Source organism: Mobula hypostoma, chromosome 8 (genome assembly GCF_963921235.1).
Source record: "Mobula hypostoma chromosome 8, sMobHyp1.1, whole genome shotgun sequence".
In the NCBI taxonomy this organism is placed as follows: Eukaryota; Metazoa; Chordata; class Chondrichthyes; order Myliobatiformes; family Myliobatidae; genus Mobula; species Mobula hypostoma.
The window spans coordinates 6,285,481-6,304,961 of NC_086104.1; the positions used below are offsets into that span (position 1 = coordinate 6,285,481).

At 48.3% G+C, this 19,481-nt stretch overlaps 1 protein-coding gene across 4 annotated transcripts in view; it reads left to right on the forward strand.

Moving 5' to 3' along the window:
* Positions 1-19,481, forward strand: part of phactr2 (phosphatase and actin regulator 2) — a 143,240-nt gene that overhangs the window by 52,749 nt on the left and 71,010 nt on the right. For all 4 annotated transcript variants that reach the window (XM_063055435.1, XM_063055433.1, XM_063055434.1 and 1 more), the window contains exon 3: positions 9,086-9,166. In XM_063055435.1, the coding sequence (XP_062911505.1) occupies positions 9,086-9,166 (81 nt within the window). The remainder of the gene's footprint in view (positions 1-9,085; positions 9,167-19,481) is intronic.

A 19,481-nucleotide genomic window follows, 5' to 3' on the forward strand; every position in this document is an offset into this window, starting at 1 on the left:
TACCTTCTACCACAGCGTCACATTATTACAATGGTCAATTTGCTTTACAGTTTTAAATTCCGTGCTGTAAGCAAATTTATAGATGGCGTTTGAGTTGTGCTTGGCCACCCATGACTGTGTGGTTAGGCACAACTCAAATGCCACCTGTAAGTTTACTGACGATACAACCATTGGTGGCAGAATCTCAGATGGAGGTGAGAGGGTGACAAGAGTGAGATATACCAGCTAGTTGAGTGATGCCTCAGCAACAACCTGGCACTCAACGTCAGTTCGAGTAAACAACTGATTGTGGACTTCAGAAAGGGTAAGACAAGGAAACACACACCAGTTCTCGTCGAGGGACCAAGTTCCTGGTTGTAAGTGTCTCTGACAATCTAGCCTGGACCCAAAATATCGATGCAGCTACAAAGAAGGCACGACAGTGGCTATATTTCATTAGGAGTTTGAGGAGATTTGGTATGTCACCAAAGATGTTTGCAAATTTCTCACAGGAGTACGGTGAAGAGCATTGTAACTAGTTGCATCACTGGAGGGGCCACTGCACAGGATTGAAGTAAGCTGCAGAGAGTTAGAATCATAGAGAAGAACAGCACAGAAACAGGCCTTTTGGCCCATCTAGTCTATGCCGAAACCACTTTAACGGCCTACTCCCCGTGACCTGCCCTGGGAACATAGCCCTAATTACCCCTACCATCCATGTAGCTATCCAAACTTCTCTTAAATGTTGAAATCGATCTCATATGGATCATTTGTGCTGGCAGCTCGTTCCACCCTCACAATCCTCTGAGTGTAGAAGTTTACGATATTCCCCTTAAACCTCTCATCTTTCACCCATAAAGCCATGACACCTGGTTGGAGCCCCATCCAACCTCAGGGCATTTACCCTGTCTATGCCCCTCATAATTTTGTAAACTTAGTCGACTCCACCATGGGCTCGAGCCTCCGTAGTATCCAGGACACCTTCAAGGAGCGATGCCTCAAAAAGGTGGTGTCCATCATTGAGGAATCCGAAGGGTGTCGTAGCCGGGGATGGTAGTGGCAATAAACTCCCACTACCTATAAACTGCTCCAAATGGTCTGTGTCTCTAACAGCCTCTGACAACCAAGTCCCACTCTTGGCCTTCACGTGTAGCTTAGCTCCTAGCCCCGGTGGAACTGTTTCTACTGATGAGAGAAGGGGCAAAGGCAGACCACTGGCACCTCAAAACCAGTTGCTTTGGGAAGTTGAGGTTCGTCAGCCTTGGATGGCAGCCCGACCAGGAGAAGGAAAACTCTGATTTTAAACCTCTGCTGCCTAGCGGCCTTACCCACCCATGGGAAAGGCTCAGGAGTAAACTTCGAGGAAGGAATCCGGAGCCGGGGTCCCTCAGGCAGTTTGATGTTGTTTACAACTTCACTCTGGCAACCTCTGCGACGACACTGGTGCCAAGCTGTATTGACACTTGCCCTTCCCTTGGACTGCATGGTTGGGGGTGTTGTGGATAGTGTGGAGGGCTGTCAGAGGTTACAGCGGGACATTGATAGGATGCAAAACTGGGCTGAGAAGTGGCAGATGGAGTTCAACCCAGATAAGTGTGAGGTGGTTCATTTTGGTAGATCAAATAAGATGGCAGAATATAGTATTAATGGTAAGACTCTTGGCAGTGTGGAGGATCAGAGGGATCTTGGGGTCTGAGTCCATAGGACACTCAAAGCTGCTGTACAGGTTGACTCTGTGGTTAAGAAGGCGTACGGTGCGTTGGCCTTCATCAATCGTGGGATTGAGTTTAAGAGCCGAGAGGTAATGTTGCAGCTATATAGGACCCTGGTCAGACCCCACTTGGAGTACTGTGCTCAGTTCTGGTCGCCTCACTACAGGAAGGATGTGGAAACTATAGAAAGGGTGCAGAGGAGATTTACAAGAATATTGCCTGGATTGGGGAGCATGCCTTATGAGAATAGATTGAGTGAACTCAGCCTTTTCTCCTTGAGTGACGGAGGATGAGAGGTGATCTGATAGAGGTGTATAAGATGATGAGAGGCATTGATCATGTGGATAGTCAGAGGCCTTTTCCCAGGGCTGAAATGGCTAGCATGAGAGGGCACAATTTTAAGGTGCTTGGAAGTAGGTACAGAGGAGATGTCAGGGGTATGTATTTTACGCAGAGAGTGGTGAGTGTGTGGAATGAGCTGCCAGTGACAGTGGTGGACGTAGATACAATAGGGACTTTTAGGAGACTCCTGGATAGGTACATAAAGCTTAGAAAAATAGAGGGCTATGGGTAACCCTGGGTAATTTCTAAAGTAAGTACATGTTCGGCACAGCATTGTGGGCTGAAGGGCCTGTGTTGTGTTGTAGGTTTTCTATGTTTCTATGTTACATCAGTGATGTGGAGAGGGGGAGCTGTCTACATGGGCAACAGTCGCTTCTTCAAATCCACCCGCCCAGGCTTGCACCCTGGAGAGGACACAGTCCACCAGGGGCGCAAACCCATGATCCCCCCGGGATCGATGGCCACCTACTCCCATCATTGAGGACCATCATCACCCAGGACATGTCCTCTTCTCATTGCCACCATCAGGGAGGAGGTACAGGAGCCTGAAGACACACACTCAATGATTCAGGAACAACTTCTTCCCCTCTGCCATCAGATTTCTGAATGGACATTGAACCCATGAACAATACCTCACTACTTTTTTATTTCTATTTTTGCTCTACTTATTTACTATAATTCAGTATTCTTTCTATTATGTTTTGCACGGTACTGCTGGCACAACAGCAAATTTCCTGATAAACAAAAGAGAATCTGCAGATGCTGGACACACCAAATAATGCACACAAATTGCTGGAGGAACTCAGCAGGCCAGGCAGCATCTGTGGAAAAGAGTACAGTCGACGTTTCAGGCCGTGACCCTTCATCAGGACGGGTGATTGTTTAAACTGCAAAGAAAATGGCAATTAAGCAGTCTAATCTAAGAATTAATCAGTCAGATCACTGGTACCCAGAATTCCCTTTGCACCCAGGGACACAGTGTGCTCCAGGAACATCTGAGGTCCGACTCAACCCTGGAAGAGGGGCAAGCGATCGGCCTGGGCGGAGCCCTCATCTACCTGCCAGAGTCAAACAGGACCTTCAGTCTATCTCCGTACATGGTGACCATCCTTGCCAGTACTAGGACTGTATGCCTCAGCTATTCATAAACACAAAATAATCTGTAGATGCTGGGATCAAAGCAACACTCACAACACGCTGGAGGATCTCAGCAGGTCGGGCAGCATCTGTGGAAACGATGAGTCAACGTTTCGGGCCGGAACCCTCCCTCAGGACTGAAGAGGGAGGGGGCAGAGGCCCTATAAAGAAGGTGGGGGCGGGTGGGAAGGAGAAGGCTGGTAGGTTTCGGGTGAAAAGCCAGTAAGGGGAAAGATAAAGGGGTGGGGGAGGGGAAGCAGGGAGGTGATAGGCAGGAAAGGTGAAGAAGGAATAGGGGAAAACACAATGGATAGTAGAAGGAGGCGGAACCATGAGGGAGGTGATAGGCAGCTGGGGGAGGGGGCAGAGTGAAATAGGGAAAGGGGAAGGGAGGGGAAGGGAATTACTGGAAGTTGGAGAATTCTATGTTCATATCAAGGGGCTGGAGACTACCTAGACGGTATATGAGGTGTTGCTCCTCCAACCTGAGTTTAACCTCATCATGGCAGTAGAGGAGGCCATGTATGGACATATCTGAATGGGAATGGGAAGCAGAGTTGAAGTGGGTGTCTACTGGGAGATCCTGTCTGTTGTGGCGGACGGAGCGGAGGTGCTTGACGAAGCGGTCCCCCAATCTGCGTCGGGTTTCACCGATGTAGAGGAGGCCACACCGGGAGCACCGGATGCAATAGATGACCCCAACAGACTCACAAGTGAAGTGTTGCCTCACTTGGAAAGACTGTTTGGGGCCATGAATGGTGGCAAGAGAGGAGGTGTAACCTACCAGCCTCCTCCTTCCCACCCTCCCCCACCTTCTGCCCCTTCCCTCTTCAGTCCTGACGAAGGGTTCCTGCCCAAAACATCGACTCATCGTTTCCACGGATGCTGCCCGACCTGCTGAGTTCCTCCAGCGTGTTGTGTGTGTTGCCTCAGCTATTTGAATGCTTGTTTAAGTGTCTCTGATTGTATCAGATTTGACTAGAACATTGCTGATGTCACATACTCAATAACTGAAAGAAAATTAGGCTTACCCCTCAAATATAAAATGATAAGGATCATAAACCGAGTGGGCAGACAGAGTCTTTCTCCCAGGGTGGCAGTGGCTAATACAAAGGGGCATCATTTTAAGGTGACTGGAGGAAAGTATCAGGGGAAGTTCGAGGTAGGTTATTGTACAGAGAGCACTAGGCGCGTGAAACACACTGCTGGGGATGCTTAAGAGGCTCTGAGATAGGCACATGGATGATAGAGATATGGAGGGCTGTGTAGAAGGGAAGAGTTATATAGTGGCAAAACAAAACAATTGCCACTAGCCTGTGACCACTGCAGAGTGGTTATACTTGCATGTCGCTCCCTCATCCCCAGCGAAATGGTTGTTCCAAAGAATGCAAAGGGTTGAATCCTTTATAGCAATTGGCAAACATACAATCTTGAACAAATAAACTCATCTCAGGCTTCTAGCCGGGTACGTGTATCGATTATGACTGACATTTCACTGACAAACTCTGTCACCCTCATCAGGGATGACGCCTGGGCATGCGTAGTCCGGTGGTATCTATTCGCCCCTCGTCCATCCATCTTGATTGGTTACCTCTCATCCAATCGGGTTTTCCCTCTCCCGCCTTGTTTGCAATCAAATTCCAGTTTTTGCTGAGAGCGTGACCTTTGTCTTTGTTAAAATTATTTTCCTCTAGTTTCATTTCAATGACTTTCTCTGCCAGGCAGTCCAGAAGACCACTGGGGTGGGACACATGGTGGAAACCTGCTCAGGAGGTGTATCCATTTGGGTTACCTGGAGAAATCGGCGGGAGCAGAACACTGCGTTCGCAGTGGCCATAGGATTGACTTTGACGGCACAAAACTACTCTACCGCCCCAGTGGCTTTTGGGACTGCCTGGTGAAGGAAGCCATTGAAATAAAACTAGATGAAAAAGTTTTTAACAAAGACAAAGGTCTTGCTCTAAGTAAGAACTGGAATTTGATTATAAACAAGGTGGTAGAGCAGAAATCTGATTGATTAGTCCTCATCCACTCCAGAGGGATGGACTACAGGGTATAAATACCGCCGGACTAGACATGCCCAGGCATCATCCCTGATGAAGATGGCAGAGTTGGTCATCGAGATGTCGGTTATGATTGATAGCTGTACCTAGCTGGAATCCCGAGAGAGTTTATTCATCATTTGCGTTGGGAAAGCACCAGATCCTTTTTCATCCAATCTTGATGCAATGTACTTCAGCCTACCCATGTAAGCTAAGCATTATCCAGTGATATTCAGTGATCAGCAAAAAATATGACAACCGCCAGTCCCAAGCTACAAACTGCCCTGAAATAAGCAAGAATACATAACCTATTCCCTTCACTTTTACCACTTCCCTACTCACATGACTGGTTACCATTTTAAACATCATAAACACACAACACAGAATACAAAGCAAATGTTGGAGAGATATATGGTTCCTACAGGTTGAGTCAGAATTATATTTGGAGTATTGTATTCAGTTCTGGTCACCTCATTATAGGAGGGATTATACTAGAGAGGTTGCAGAGGAGATTTGCCAGGATGCTGCCTGTATTAGAGAGCATATTTTACGAAGATAGGCTGAACGAGTTAGGTCTTTTCTCTTTGGAGTGACGGAGGATGAGAGGTAACTTGACAGAGGTCTACAAGATGATAAGAGGCAGAGATCAAGTGGACAGCCAGTGATTTTGTTTTCTCTAGGAAGGGCTAGATTGAGTGAAAAGGTTGGTACAAGATCAGGGACCGAAGGGTCTGTACTGTGCTGCACTCTTCTAAGTTGTATAAATTCTAAGAATACATTTTAAAAGTTTAACTCGGCCTCCTGCATTCCAGTTCCAATTCGACTTCCCTTTGTTCTGGGTGTCTGGACACACCTCTGTTGTGTCAGTGTTGGTTAGTTGACAGAATGGGTCTTTATCTCGTTGGAATGCCAGACTGTGCCAATACATCATTTCAAAGCAGATTATTTAGTTTGGACACTGACCGGGAATGTTTCAGTACAAAGTGAGTCCGTGGTGGCGTGGATTAGAAGAGGCTGTTCCACGCACAGCCATAGAATAGAGTCTCTCTGAAAGTGCAGGAGTTAATTAACGCTGCGACAATTAACTCCCTTACAAAGAAGGGCTTTCAGTGGGATTACAGTTCACAGGGTGAAGTCTGGGTTAAAAAGACGCCCTGCTTTTCTACTTCTGTTTGTTCAAGTCTCATGATGTGCTGAATCAGAACCAGAATATTCCTCACATGTATTGTGAAATTTGTTTATTTTGTATGTGGCAGAAGTACAGTGCCATGCATTAAAACAACTTTAAATTGCAACAAGAAAGAAACGTATGTCAAAAAATTAAACAGGTGGTGCAAGAAGAGAGCAAAATTAATGAGATAATGTACGTGGGTTCATTGTCCGTTTAGAAATCTGGCAGAGGGGAAGAAGCTGTTCCTAAAACACTGAGTAAGTCTCTTCAGGCTCCTGTACCTCCTTGTTGACGGTCGTAAAGAGAGGGCATTTCCTGAGTGATGGGGTTCTCAATGATGAATGTTGCCGCCTTGAAGCGTCACCTTTTGATGCTGGGGGAGGACAGCGCCCATGATGGAGCCTGGCTGAATTTACCAGCCTCTGCAGCTTCTTCCGATCACGTGCGTTGGTGCCCTCCGTACGAGACGGTGATGCAATCAGTTAGAATGCCCTCCACAGGACACCTTTAGAAATCTGTGAGCGTCTTTAGTGACATAACAAATCTCTTCAAACTCCAAATGAAATATAACCACTGTTGTGTAACAGCGACAATATGTTCAGAGATGTTGGCACCCAGGAACTTGAAGCTGCTCACCCATTGTTGAGACGTGCCCGCGTTGATCGCCAACAAGGTGGAGATGTTGTTTCCAATGTGCACTTCTGATCTGAAGTGCGTTACTCCAATCATCGTCATAGGATTATACAGCACAGCACAGAAGCAGGTCATTCAGCCCAGCTGCTCCACGCTGGCCAAGATTTCCACCTAAGCTAGTCCCATCTGCCCATGTTTGGCCCATATCCCTCTAAACCTTTCCTATCCATATACCTGCCTGAGTAGAGGTAGTGGCTAGGTGGTTAAGGCGTCGGTCTAGTGATCTGAAGGTCGCTAGTTCGAGCCTCAGCTGAGGTAGCATGTTGTGTCCTTGAGCAAGGCACTTAATCACACATTGCTCTGTGATGACACTGGTGCCAAGCTGTATGGGTCCTAATGCCCTTCCCTTGGACAACATCAGTGGCGTGGAGAGGGGAGACTTGCAGCATGGGCAGCTGTCGGTCTTCCGTACAACCTTGCCCAGGCCAGTGCCCTGGAAACCTTCCAAGGCACAAATCACGAGACTAACGGATGCCTATAAGTGGATAGGAAATGTAGTAGCTCCTTCCATATACTCTATGTTCAGTATCCTATTAAATCTCTTCCCCATCTCTCCCATACCCTCTAGTTCTTGATTCACCAATCCTTGAGTTTTTATGTTGACCACATGGGTTTCCTCCCACATTCCAAGGACGTGGGTTAATTGGTCACGTGGGTGTAGTTGGGTAGTGTGACCTCACTGTAATCCTGAACTTGCGTCAGTCACATGCTGTTGGGGGGGCATCTTGGAATGGTTCATTATTGTCGTGTGTACATTATTGACAGTGAAAAACCCTTTGCCATCCAGGTAGTTAATTTGGTGCACAAACACACCGAATTGTACAAAGAGAAAGCCAAGTGTAGAATATAGTGAAGGTCGGTGGTGCAGTGGGTTGTGTAGGAGGTTGTCGTAGGTTACAATGGGACATGGATAGGATGCAGAGACGTGGCAGATGGCATTCAATCCCAAAAGTGTGAAGTGATTCACTTTGGAAGGTTGAACTTGAAGGTCAAGTCCAGGGTTAATGGCAAGATTCTTAGTGTGGAGGAGCTGGAGTCCTTTAGAAAGATCCCCCAAAGTTACCATGCAAATTGATAGGGTGCTTAGGAAGGCGTACGGTGTGTTGGCATTCACTGGGAAATGTGTTCAAGAGCCACGAGATAAAGTTGCAGCTCCAGAAGACCCTAGTTCAACCACACTTGGAATATTGTGTTCAGTTCTGGTCACCTCATGACAGGAAGGATATGGAAGTTTTAGAGGGTGCAGAGGAGATTTACCAGGGTGCAGCCTGGATCAGAGAGTGTGTCTCATGAGGAAAGGTTGAGCAAACTAGGGCTTTTCGCTTTGCAGCAAAGGAGGATGAGGCGTGACTTGTAGAGGTGTAGCAGCTCAGGAGGCATTGATTCAGTGGACAGTCAGAGCAGAAATGACTGTACAAGGGGATTGGAGGAAAGTATTGGGGGGATGTCGGGGTAAATTCTTTACACAGAGAATGGTGAGTGTGTGGAACACCCTGCTGGTGGGAGAGACAGATACATTAGAGACAGTTAAGAAACTCTGAGATGGACACATGGGGGCTATGTAGGAGAGAAGGGTTAGGTTCATCTCGGAGTAGGTTACATGGTCAGCAGAATGTGGTGGGCCAAAAGGCCTGTATCGTGCTGTAAGGTTCTCTGTTCTGAGTTACAGGGCAAGTGCAAAGCAGTGGTCAAATACAGTAAGTGCATGGGCCGATGAGGTCGATTTAGAAATCAGAAGCTGAAATTACAGTGTGTGAGACGTCCATTGACTAGTGGGATAGGCTGCCTTGAGCCTGTGGTACGTGCTTTCAGGCTTTTGTATTTTCTGCCCAATGGGAGAGGGGAGAATATCTGGCGTGGGTAGGGGCATTGATTATGCTGGCTGCGAGGTGAAGACGGAGCTCATGGAGGGGGGGCTGGTTTCTGTGATGGACTGCGCAGAGAGATCGACAGCTGGTGATACTGTGTCCCGTCGTTAACTCTTCCTCTTCTTCCTCTTGCCCTCGTAGTGCTGGAGCGGAAGATGTCGGCGAGGCAAAGTAGGGAGGAGTTGGTCCGGAGGGGCGTGCTGAAGGAGGTTCCTGATCCGGGTAAGTCACCCAGTGGGGGCTGGGTAGGGGGAGGGATCTCTCTCGGGGAATGGGATACAGGTGGTGAATACAGCCTCACCGGAGGGAGGAGTCTGTCTCTGGGGGAATGCCTAACCAGCAGTGAGACCAGCATCACATCTGAGAGCACTGACTAGGAAACTCCATGTCACTGACTCGTATCAGTTGTCCTCTGTCAGTCCGTAAAGACAGCGCAGCACCCACAACCTTCTCGAGCATGGAGGCTCGTCTCGTGGCAGTGTTGTTAACCAAGGGTTCAACCCTAATCACGAGGAATTCTGCAGATGCTGGAAATTCAAGCCACATACATCAAAGTTGCTGGTGAATGCAGCAGGCCAGGCAGCATCTCTAGGAAGAGGTACAGTCGATGTTTCGGGCTGAGACCCTTCATCAGGACTGCACGAAGGGTGTCGGCCGGAAACGTCGACTGTACCTCTTCCTAGAGATGCTGCCTGGCCTGCTGCGTTCACCAGCCACTTTGATGTGTGTGGTTCAGCCCTAATGTTGGGTACTGTCTGAGGAGATGTACACACTCAATTCGCCTCTGAATCTTCATTACTCCCTCTCCACCTCTCTCTCTCCCTCGCTCCACCCCCTCCCCGTCGCGCTCTCCCTCCCCGTCGCGCTCTCCCTCCCCGTCGCGCTCTCCCTCCCCGTCGCGCTCTCCCTCCCCGTCGCTCTCCCCCTCCCCGTCGCTCTCCCCCTCCCCGTCGCTCTCCCCCTCCCCGTCGCTCTCCCCCTCCCCGTCGATCTCCCCCTCCCCGTCGCTCTCCCCCTCCCCGTCGCTCTCCCCCTCCCCCGTCGCTCTCCCCCTCCCCCGTCATTCTCTCCCTCGCTCCCTCCCCTCCCCGTTGCTCTCCCCCTCCCCATCACTCTCTCCCTCGCTCTCCCCCTCCCCCGTCGCTCTCCCCCTCCCCGTCACTCTCTCCCTCGCTCCACCCCTTCCCCGTCGCTCTCTCCCTCGCTCCCTCCCCTCCCCGTCGCTCTCCCCCTCCCCATCACTCTGTCCCTTGCTCCACCCCCTCCCCGTCGCTCTCCCCCTCCCCATCACTCTCTCCCTCGCTCTCCCCCTCCCCGTCGCTCTCCCTCGCTCCACCCCCTCCCCGTCGCTTTCCCCCTCTTCCGTCGCGCTCTGCCTCGCTCCACCTCGTCCACTCCCCCCATCACTCTCCCCTTTTCTCTCCCCTCCTCTCCATGCACTGTGGAGCAAATTAACCCCGCCATGACCAGACCGTTGCTGTCTCCGTTCCCTCCCGACACCTCCTGAGCCTCTGCGTGGAGCCCTGTGTTCCCCACCGTCCTCGGCTCCTGCACACACCTGACTCGCTGCCTCCTGCCTTTCACACTGTCAGGGCTTTGGGCATGTTGAAGAAATGTTTTGATATTCTGCCTTTCTCCTGGCCTACACCAATGTGGAAACGTGTCTTGAGACACGCCATGTCACTGAACTCAGTCACCGCCCCGAGCCCTAGCCACAACAACTGAGGGTGCCAGTCATAGTGCGGTAGACCACTGCAGCTCAGAATCAGGCCCTTTGGCCCATTTAGTGCATGCTGAACTGTTAATCTGCTGTTTATCGACTGCACCCAGACACCTGGACTGCCTTCCATACACCTCCGGTCCGTGTAGTCAACCAAGCTTCTCTGAAATGTTCATTATTGAACCCACAGCCACCACTTCCTCTGGCAGCTCATTCCATGCTCTCTCCGCCCTCTCTAAGTGAAGGTCCCTCTCATCACAGATTTCATGTCACATGCCAGTGATAATACACCTGATTCTGATATTTGCCTTATACATTTCACCTTTCATCCTTAACCCATGACCTCTAGTTTACGTCTCACCCAACCTCAGTGGAAAAGGCTTGCTTGCAGTTACCCTGTCCATACCCCTAATATCGGGCAGGTGGGGCTCATCAGCCCGCCTGGGAGAAGGAAAACTCTGATTTTAAATCTCCGCTGCCTTGCGGCCATACCAACCCATGGGAAAGGCTTTGGGAGTAAACCCTGAGGAAGGAATCTGGAGCGGGGTCCCTAAGGCAGTTTGATGTTGTTAACAACTTCACTCTGGCGACCTCTGCTTCGACACTGGTGCCAAGCTGTATCGACACTTGCCCTTCCCTTGGACTATGTCAGTGACATGGAGAGGGGGAACCTGCTGCATGGGCAACAGCCAGTTCTTCAAATCTTCCAGGCTTGCACCCTGGAGAGGACACAGTCCACCAGAGGCGCAAACCCATAATCCCCTGGGATCGACGGCTGCCTCCTACCCCGAATAATTTTTCACGCTGCTATCAAATCTCCCCTCTTTCTCCTTCACTCTAAGGAATAAAGTCCTAACCTTCTCTAACTTATGTTCCCACAATATCCATGTAAATTTTCTCTGCACTCTTTCAATTTCAGTTACATCTTTCCTGTAGGTAGGTGACCAGGACTACAAACAACACTCCACGTTAGGCCTCACTAACGTCTTTACAACTGCAGCGTAACACCCCGACTCCTGTACTCAACACCGCGATTTAAGAAGACAAATGTGCCAAAAGCTTTCTTTACGACCCTGTCTGCTGGTGATGCCACTTTCAGTGAATCATGGACCTGTATTCCCAGACCCCTTGGTTCTACCACACACCTCAGTGCCCCACTGTTCACTGTGTAAGACCTACCCTGGCTGGTCCTTCCAAAGTGCAAAACCTCTCCCTTGGCTTCATTAAATTCCATCTGCCATTTTTCAGTGATGAATTAGATAAAGTGGTATGCATTCCATCAATGAACCCAGCGGTTCTTTAAAGAATTCTTGTGTGAACACATGCAATATTTTATTTGCTTTGGCAGTGGTTGTGTTTACAGGATTTCTGTAGTACGTTTCACAACCTCACCACTCCTCGGCCAGTGAATTGGCTTGTTAATTCTCATCTGTATCAAGATAGAGTGAAAATCTTTTGTTTGCTTGCGTGCCGGGCAGGCATTCCACGCAGAAATACATCACAGTAGTACAGGAGGAAATCAGTAAGACCACAGGAGCAGTACTGGACCATTTGGGCCCATCAAGTATGCTCTAGCATTCAATTGTGGCTGATTTATTTTCACTCTCAGCTCCATTCAACGGCGAGTAGAGATCTCAGTTAAAAGATGGGTGGCGATACTGCCCCTTGTTTCCATTCCAGAAGGTCCCAACACAATTTGCGAGCAGTAAAGTGCAGGTACTGTTATAAAGGAGCACAGCAAGATCCCATCATTTACCAGCTGACCTCTTGCATGAAGAGGTGCAAAAAAACAGTGTTGCAATTACAGGCAAAGTGCAGAGCAGGTGAACAAAGGAAGTGCAAGGGTGAAGCAGTCGGGGAGAAGGCAGGAGAGTGAGGTTGAGATGGAAAATGATTGAGTGGCAAAATGGACTCGATGGGCCAGTTGGCCCTAATTCTGGACCGTACTGTGTTTGTCAACATGGAGCGGAGAGTGAGTTTGCACTTTCAGTCCACAATAGAGACCCATATCAGAATCAGGTTTATCATCACTCACATACGTCATGAAATTGTTATTTACGGCAGTAGTACAGTGCAAAACATAAAATTACTATAGGACTGTGCACAAGACTTAGGCACACCAACAGAAGTCTATGTGCCAGGGACTTCTGCAGAGTCCTGTATGACGTAAAAAAGAGAAGCGGTCCCAACACCAACTCCTGTGGAACACCACTAGTCACCAGCAGCCATTCTCTTCAGATTCAGGTTTAGTGTCCCTAAGACACAGGAGCAGAATTAGGCCATTCAGCCCATCGAGGCTGCTCCCAGATTCAACTCAACCCCATACACCTGCCTTCTCACCACATCCTTTGATACCCCAACTGATCCAGAAACAATCAACTTCCACCTTAAATATACCACAGACTTGGCCTCCAGTGCAGTCTGTGACAGAGCATGCCACCAATTCACTGCTCTCTGCTGAAAATAAATTCCTCCTTAGCTCTACTCTGAAAGGTCGCCCCTCAATTCTGAGGCTATTCTGGATACCCCCACCATAGGAAACATTCTCTCCACATCCACCTTATCTAGTCCTTCCAACTTGTGGTAGGTTTCAATGAGATCCCCCCCGGCATTCTTCTAAATTCCAGTGAGTACAGCCCCAAAGCTGCCAAATGTTCCTCATATGTTAACCCCTTCATTTCCAGAATCATTCTTGTGAACCTCTCCTGGACTCTCCAATGACAACACATTCTTTCTGAGATATGGGGCCCAAAACCATTGACAATACTCTTAAGTGTGGCCTGACCAGTGTCTTATAAAGGCTCAGCATTATCTCCTTACTTTAATATTCTATTCCACTTGAAATAAATGCTGACTGTGCATTTGCCTTCTTTACCACAGACTCAATTAATCTTCTGGGTGACTTGCATGAGGACTTGTAAGTCTATCTGTAGCTCTGATGTTTGAACCTTCTCCCTATTTAGATAATAGTCTGCACTATCGTTCCTTTTACCAAAATGCATTATCATACATTTCCCAACACTCTATTGCAACTGCCACTTTTTTGCCCATTCTTCCAATTTGTCTAAGTCCTGCTGCAATTACATTGCTTCCTCACACTACCTACCCCTCCACCTATCTTCGTATCGTCTGCAAACTGTGCCACAAAGCCATTATCCAAATCGCTGACAAACACTGTGAAAAGTAGCGGTCCCAATACTGACCCCTGAGAAACATCACTAGTCATTGGCAGCCAACCAGAAAAGGCTCACTTTATTCCCACTTGCTGCCTCCTGCCTGTCAGCCATTCCTCTATCCATGCCAGTACCTTTCCTGTAACGCCACAGGATTTTATCATGTTAAGCAGCCCCATGTGTGACACCTTATCAAAAGCCTTCTGAAAATCCAAGTAAATGACATACACTGCCTCTCCTTTGTCCACCCTGCTTGTAACTTCCTTGAAGAACTGTACCAGATCTGTCAGGCAAGATTTCCCTTCATGCTGACTTTGAGTTATTTTATCATTCGTCTCCAAGTACCTCGACACCTCATTCTTAGTAATAGACTCCAACACTTTCCCAACCACTGTGGTTAGGCTAACTGGTGTTAATTAACGGCCTGTAATCTCCTTCCTTTTTGTCTTCCTTCCTTCTTAAAGAGTGGAGTGACATTTGCAATCTTCCAGTCCTTCGGGACCATGCCAGAAAGATCACGACCAATGCATCCATCATCATTTCTGGTACATAAGTGTAAAGGAGAATGAAATAATTATGCCCTGGATCTGATGCAACACAAAAAAACAGAGATAAGGAACAATGCTGTCCAAGTTCAATGCCATCTTGGACAATGTCTCCCATCCACTACATAATGTACTGGGTGGGCACAGGAGTACATTCAGCCAGAGACTCATTCCACCGAGATGCAACACAGAGCGTCATAGGAAGTCATTCCTGCCTGTGGCCATCAAACTTTACAACTCCTCCCTTGGAGGGTCAGACACCCTGAGCCAATAGGCTGGTCCTGGACTTATTTCCTGGCATAATTTACATATTACTATTTAATTATTTATGGTTTTATCACTATTTAATTATTTAAGGTGCAACTGTAACGAAAACCAATTTCCCTCAGGATCAATAAAGTGTGACTATGAGTAACAAACTCACAGTAAATATAAACACATCAGATAGTTTATATCCATTGATTGTATGTCTACAAAGTGACACTAGGCACAGGAGTGTCTGTGCATGAGGTGACTGGCAGGAAGTGATAAAGTACTGGTGGTCGGGGGTGTGGAGAGGTGGGTTAGTGGGTGGAGGTGCTGATCAGCCTTACTGCTTGGGGAAAGTAACTGTTTTTGAGTCTGGTGGTCCTGGTGTGGATGTAACGTAGCCTCCTCCCTGATGGGAGTGGGACACACAGTCCCCGAGCAGGTGAATGGGTTCCTTCATGGCATTACTGGCCCTTTTCCGGTATCCCGGTATATATTGCCCCACTCTTCTCATGCCTCATTGCCTAATGTGTTGGGCTGCGCTGAGTGGGCACGGGAACTCGGGAGTGGTACTTCCTCCTGTGTCTGGGGAGCTTGTGTGTGTGAGTGAGAGAGCTTAGTTATAACGCTTCCACTTGTCTCACGTCCTCTTCGTCTGTGGGGTCACCCCACCCCCACCCCGGTACCCTGATGCAGGATATCTGTCCCTGAATCTGCTCCCCTCCCCAATCTGACCCTTCAGCATCTTCTTGTGCTCTTTGTGAGGCTGTCCCAGTTCCCCGTCAGTCCCGCCCTGTTCGTCCTAACCCTTCCAGTGGATGCAGGTTCCACCCTCTCCCTGCACCCTGGGTGAAATGGGTTCTCTGTTCATTTATTTAGTAATACAGTAAGGTGCAGGCCTCCCCCCCCCAGCCCGAGTAGGCCCCTGCAGCCCCTCGACGACGCCCGACAACTCTGATTCGTCCTGCCCAAATCAGGGGACAGTTAACCTACCCAGTGCAGCTTCGGACTGTGGGAGGAAACCCTGGAGCACTCGGGGGAAACCCACTCGCTCCACGGGGAGGATGTAGAGACGGTGACCGAATTGAACTCCAGACCGCGGAGTGCCCTGTGACAGCATCACGCTGTCAGGCCACCGTGTTGCTCATCACCACTTAATGAGCTGTGACTAAATTTAAAGCATCTGCCACGGTTTCTCTGGACTTCTCTACACAGGGCCAAACCTCTCCTTAACAATAATCAGCTTGTCTGAGGAACTTACCCTTTCTTGACTTCCTGCCTCACTCTAAGAGTAATTTTTCTTTTCTCATGCGATGTGAGGGTCTCATCCATGTACCTATCCAAACTTCTCTTAAACGTTGAAATCGAGTTTGCATGCACCGCTTGCTGGCAGCTCATTCGACACTCTCATGACCCTCTGAGTGAAGGGGTTCTCCCTCATGCTCCCCTTAAACTTTTCTCCTTTCACCCTTAACCCATGACCTCTGGTTGTCGTCCCACCAACTCAGTGGAAAAGCCTGCCTGCATTTACCCTATCCATACCCCTCATAATTTTATATACCTGTATCAAATTTCCCCTCAAACTTCTACTTTGCAAGAAATATAGTCCAAACCTATTCAATCTTTCTTTATAACTCAGGTCTTCCACACCCAGCAACATCCTTGTAAATTTTCTCCGTATTCTGTATTATGACTTTTCTTTTAAGAATTAGAATTTTACTTCATACATCCACCTCACAACATGATGGAGTAAAAATCAATATGTTGCATCTCCATCGCAATGTACAAGCAATAAGGAAGGGAAATATTGGAGGATATTGCCCAAACACTGATTGTATACGTATTGTTTTGTATACAAGTATGTACAGTCAGATCAATGTGTATTGATAAATCTGATGGTCTGCTGAAAGAAGCTGTCCCACAGCCTGCTGGTTCTGGCTTTATGCACCTGCTGCGGTAAATGTCCCGAATAGAGGGAAGTTCACAACCACAGATCTACTGGGCTGTCCACACCACTCTCTGCAGTGCCCTGTACAGTTCCCGTACCAGGTAATGACACAGCCAGTCAGGATGCTCTCAATGGTGCCCCTGTAGAAAATCCTGAGAATTTCGGGACCCGTGCCGAACTTCTTCAGCTGTCTGAGGTGAAGGAGGCACTGTTGTGCTTTTTTCACCACACAGCCGGTATGGACAGTCCTGGTCAGATCCTCGGTGATGTGTACACTGAGGAACTTGAAATGACTCACCCACTCAATTACAGTCCTGTAGGGGACTGTAATATAGCCTATCTCTGTTCCTTCTGTAATCCACAATCAACTCCTTCACTGTGCAACATTGAGGGAGAGGTTGTTTTCTTGGCACCACTGTGTTCGGGCGTTGACTTCTCCTCTGTCGGCTGTCTCATCATTGTTGGAAATAAGGCCCATCGATGTCGTATCATCTGCAAATTTGATCAGCAGATTGGAGCTGTGCGTGGGTGTATAGGGAGTAAATAAAGGCATCCGTTAGTCTTGCGAGACCATGGATCTGCGCCTGGAAAGTCTTCACTCTCCAGGGTGCAGGCCTGGGCAATGTTGTATGGAAGACCAGCAGTTGCCCGTGCTGCAAGTCTCCCCTCTCCACGACACCAATGTTGTCCAAGGGAAGGGCATTAGGACCCATACAGCTTGGCACCAGTGTCGTCGCAGAGCAATGTGTGGTTAAGTGCCTTGCTCATGGACACAACACGTTCCCTCGGCTGGGGCTCGAACTCATGACCTTCAGGTTGCTAGTCCAATGCCTTAACCACTTGGCCACGTGCCCACACGTATAGGGAGTAGAGGAGTATATATCGTGAAATTAGTTGTGCAACAGAAGTACAGTACAATACCTTCTGTAAATTACAGTAAGAAATATGAAATATACATTTGTAACTCAGTGGCCACTTTATTAGGCACTGGAAGTAACTAATAAAATATCCACTGACTGTATGTTCATGGACTTCTGCTGTAGCCCATCCACCTCAAGGTGTGATGTGTTGTGCATTCAGAGATGCTCTTCTGCACACCACTCTTGTAACCTGTGGTTATTTGAGTTGCTGTCAGCTTGAACCAGTCTAGCCATTCTCCTCTGACCTCAGAACTACCACTCACTGGATGTTTTTTTGGTTTTTCGCACCATTCTCCGTAAACTCTACAGACTGTTGTGTGTGAGAATCCCAGGAGATCAGGAGTCTCTGAGATACCACAGTAGCTAGCGGTTTGTGCCACGCTACAACAGCTCGTGGTGTTTGAGTTCGGAGTTCAGTTTCAGTGACGTCTGTAAGGAGTTTGTATGCCTTTCCCATGAACACACAGGTTTTCCAACCACACTCCAAAGACGTTCGTAGGTCAGTTAGTCACTGTAAATCGTCCTGTGATTAGGCGCGGGTTAAATCAGTGGGTTGCTGGGCAGCGCAGGTCGTTATAACAAAAGGGCCTGGTCTGCCCTGTATCTCTAGATAGATAAACCGAACCTCTTGACCTTGTCTGCATGCTTTTCTGCATTGAGCTGCTGCCACATGATTGGCTGATCAGATACTTGCATTAACAAGCGGGTATACAGGTGTAGCTGATAAACCGGCCAAAGTTGATGGTATGGTCGGAGTTCATCAATGATTCTGCAAACCACTGTACAGGGGATTGGCCTACAGCTTCACCAGAGCCCTGTTGGCTGGCCTTACCCATTTCCACCCCTCGCCACGGGGCATATCTATATCAAATTAAACATTGCAACGGGGGCACTGCTGAAAGGTGAGGTAGTGAAGCATAGGCTCAGTAGAGAGACAGCGTCTTTTTCCCAGGTTTGAAATGTCAAATACCCAAAGGCGCACATTTAAGGTGAGGGGGGTAAATTCAAAGGAGATGTGAGGGGCAAGGTTTTTTTACACAGAGTGTGGTGAATGTCTGTAATGAGCTGCCTGGGGTGGGTTTATTTTTTTAGATTATGAAGACACGCAGTCCTCTTTTATAGTCATTTAGTAATGCATGCATTAAGAAATGATACATTATTTCCTCCGGTGTGATATCACAAAGCATAGGACAGACCAAGACTGGAAAAAAACACTGACAAAACCACATAATTATAACATATAGTTACAACAGTGCAGTAATACCATAACTTGATGAAGAAGTCCATGAGCACAGTAAAAGTTCAGTCTCTCAAATGTCCCACATCTCACGCAGACGGGAGAAGGAAGAAAAACTCTCCCTGCCATGCCCGACCACAGTCCAACTCTGAGTCATCCGAAAACTTCAAGCTCTGACCAGCCCTCCGACACCGAGTACTGAGCGCCATCTCTGCCGAACGATTCGACCTCAACCTCGGTCACCAACAGCAGGCAAAGCCGGGGATTTTGAGGCCTACCCTCCGAAAGATTCCGAACCACACAGTAATGACAGCAGCGAACGAGCGTTTCAGAAATTTTTCCAGATGTTCCTCTGTGCTTTCACGTCCATTCTCCATCAAATCAGAATTGTCCATGGCCCCTATTTAACAGATACAATATCATTTTTCACCGGAGGGCTGTGCACGCGCGGCGGTGTGCTGCTGTCTCTCCTCCTGCCTTTAGAGGCAGATACATTTGGGATTTTGAAGAGATGTTTAGATGTTCACATAAAGGTGAGGAAAACGGAAGGATATGGACGTTGTGTCGGCAGAAGTTGCACATTTGAGTCCCAATTGAAATGGTGCGGCACAACATGTTGACCAAAGGGTCTTTTTCTCTGCTGTACTGTTCTGTTCCAGATCAAATCTTGCAGGATCGTGCGGGGCTGCCCGCAAGTGTGGCCAGGAACACTGCCCTTTCCAGTGAGGTCCCGATCCTGATCTCA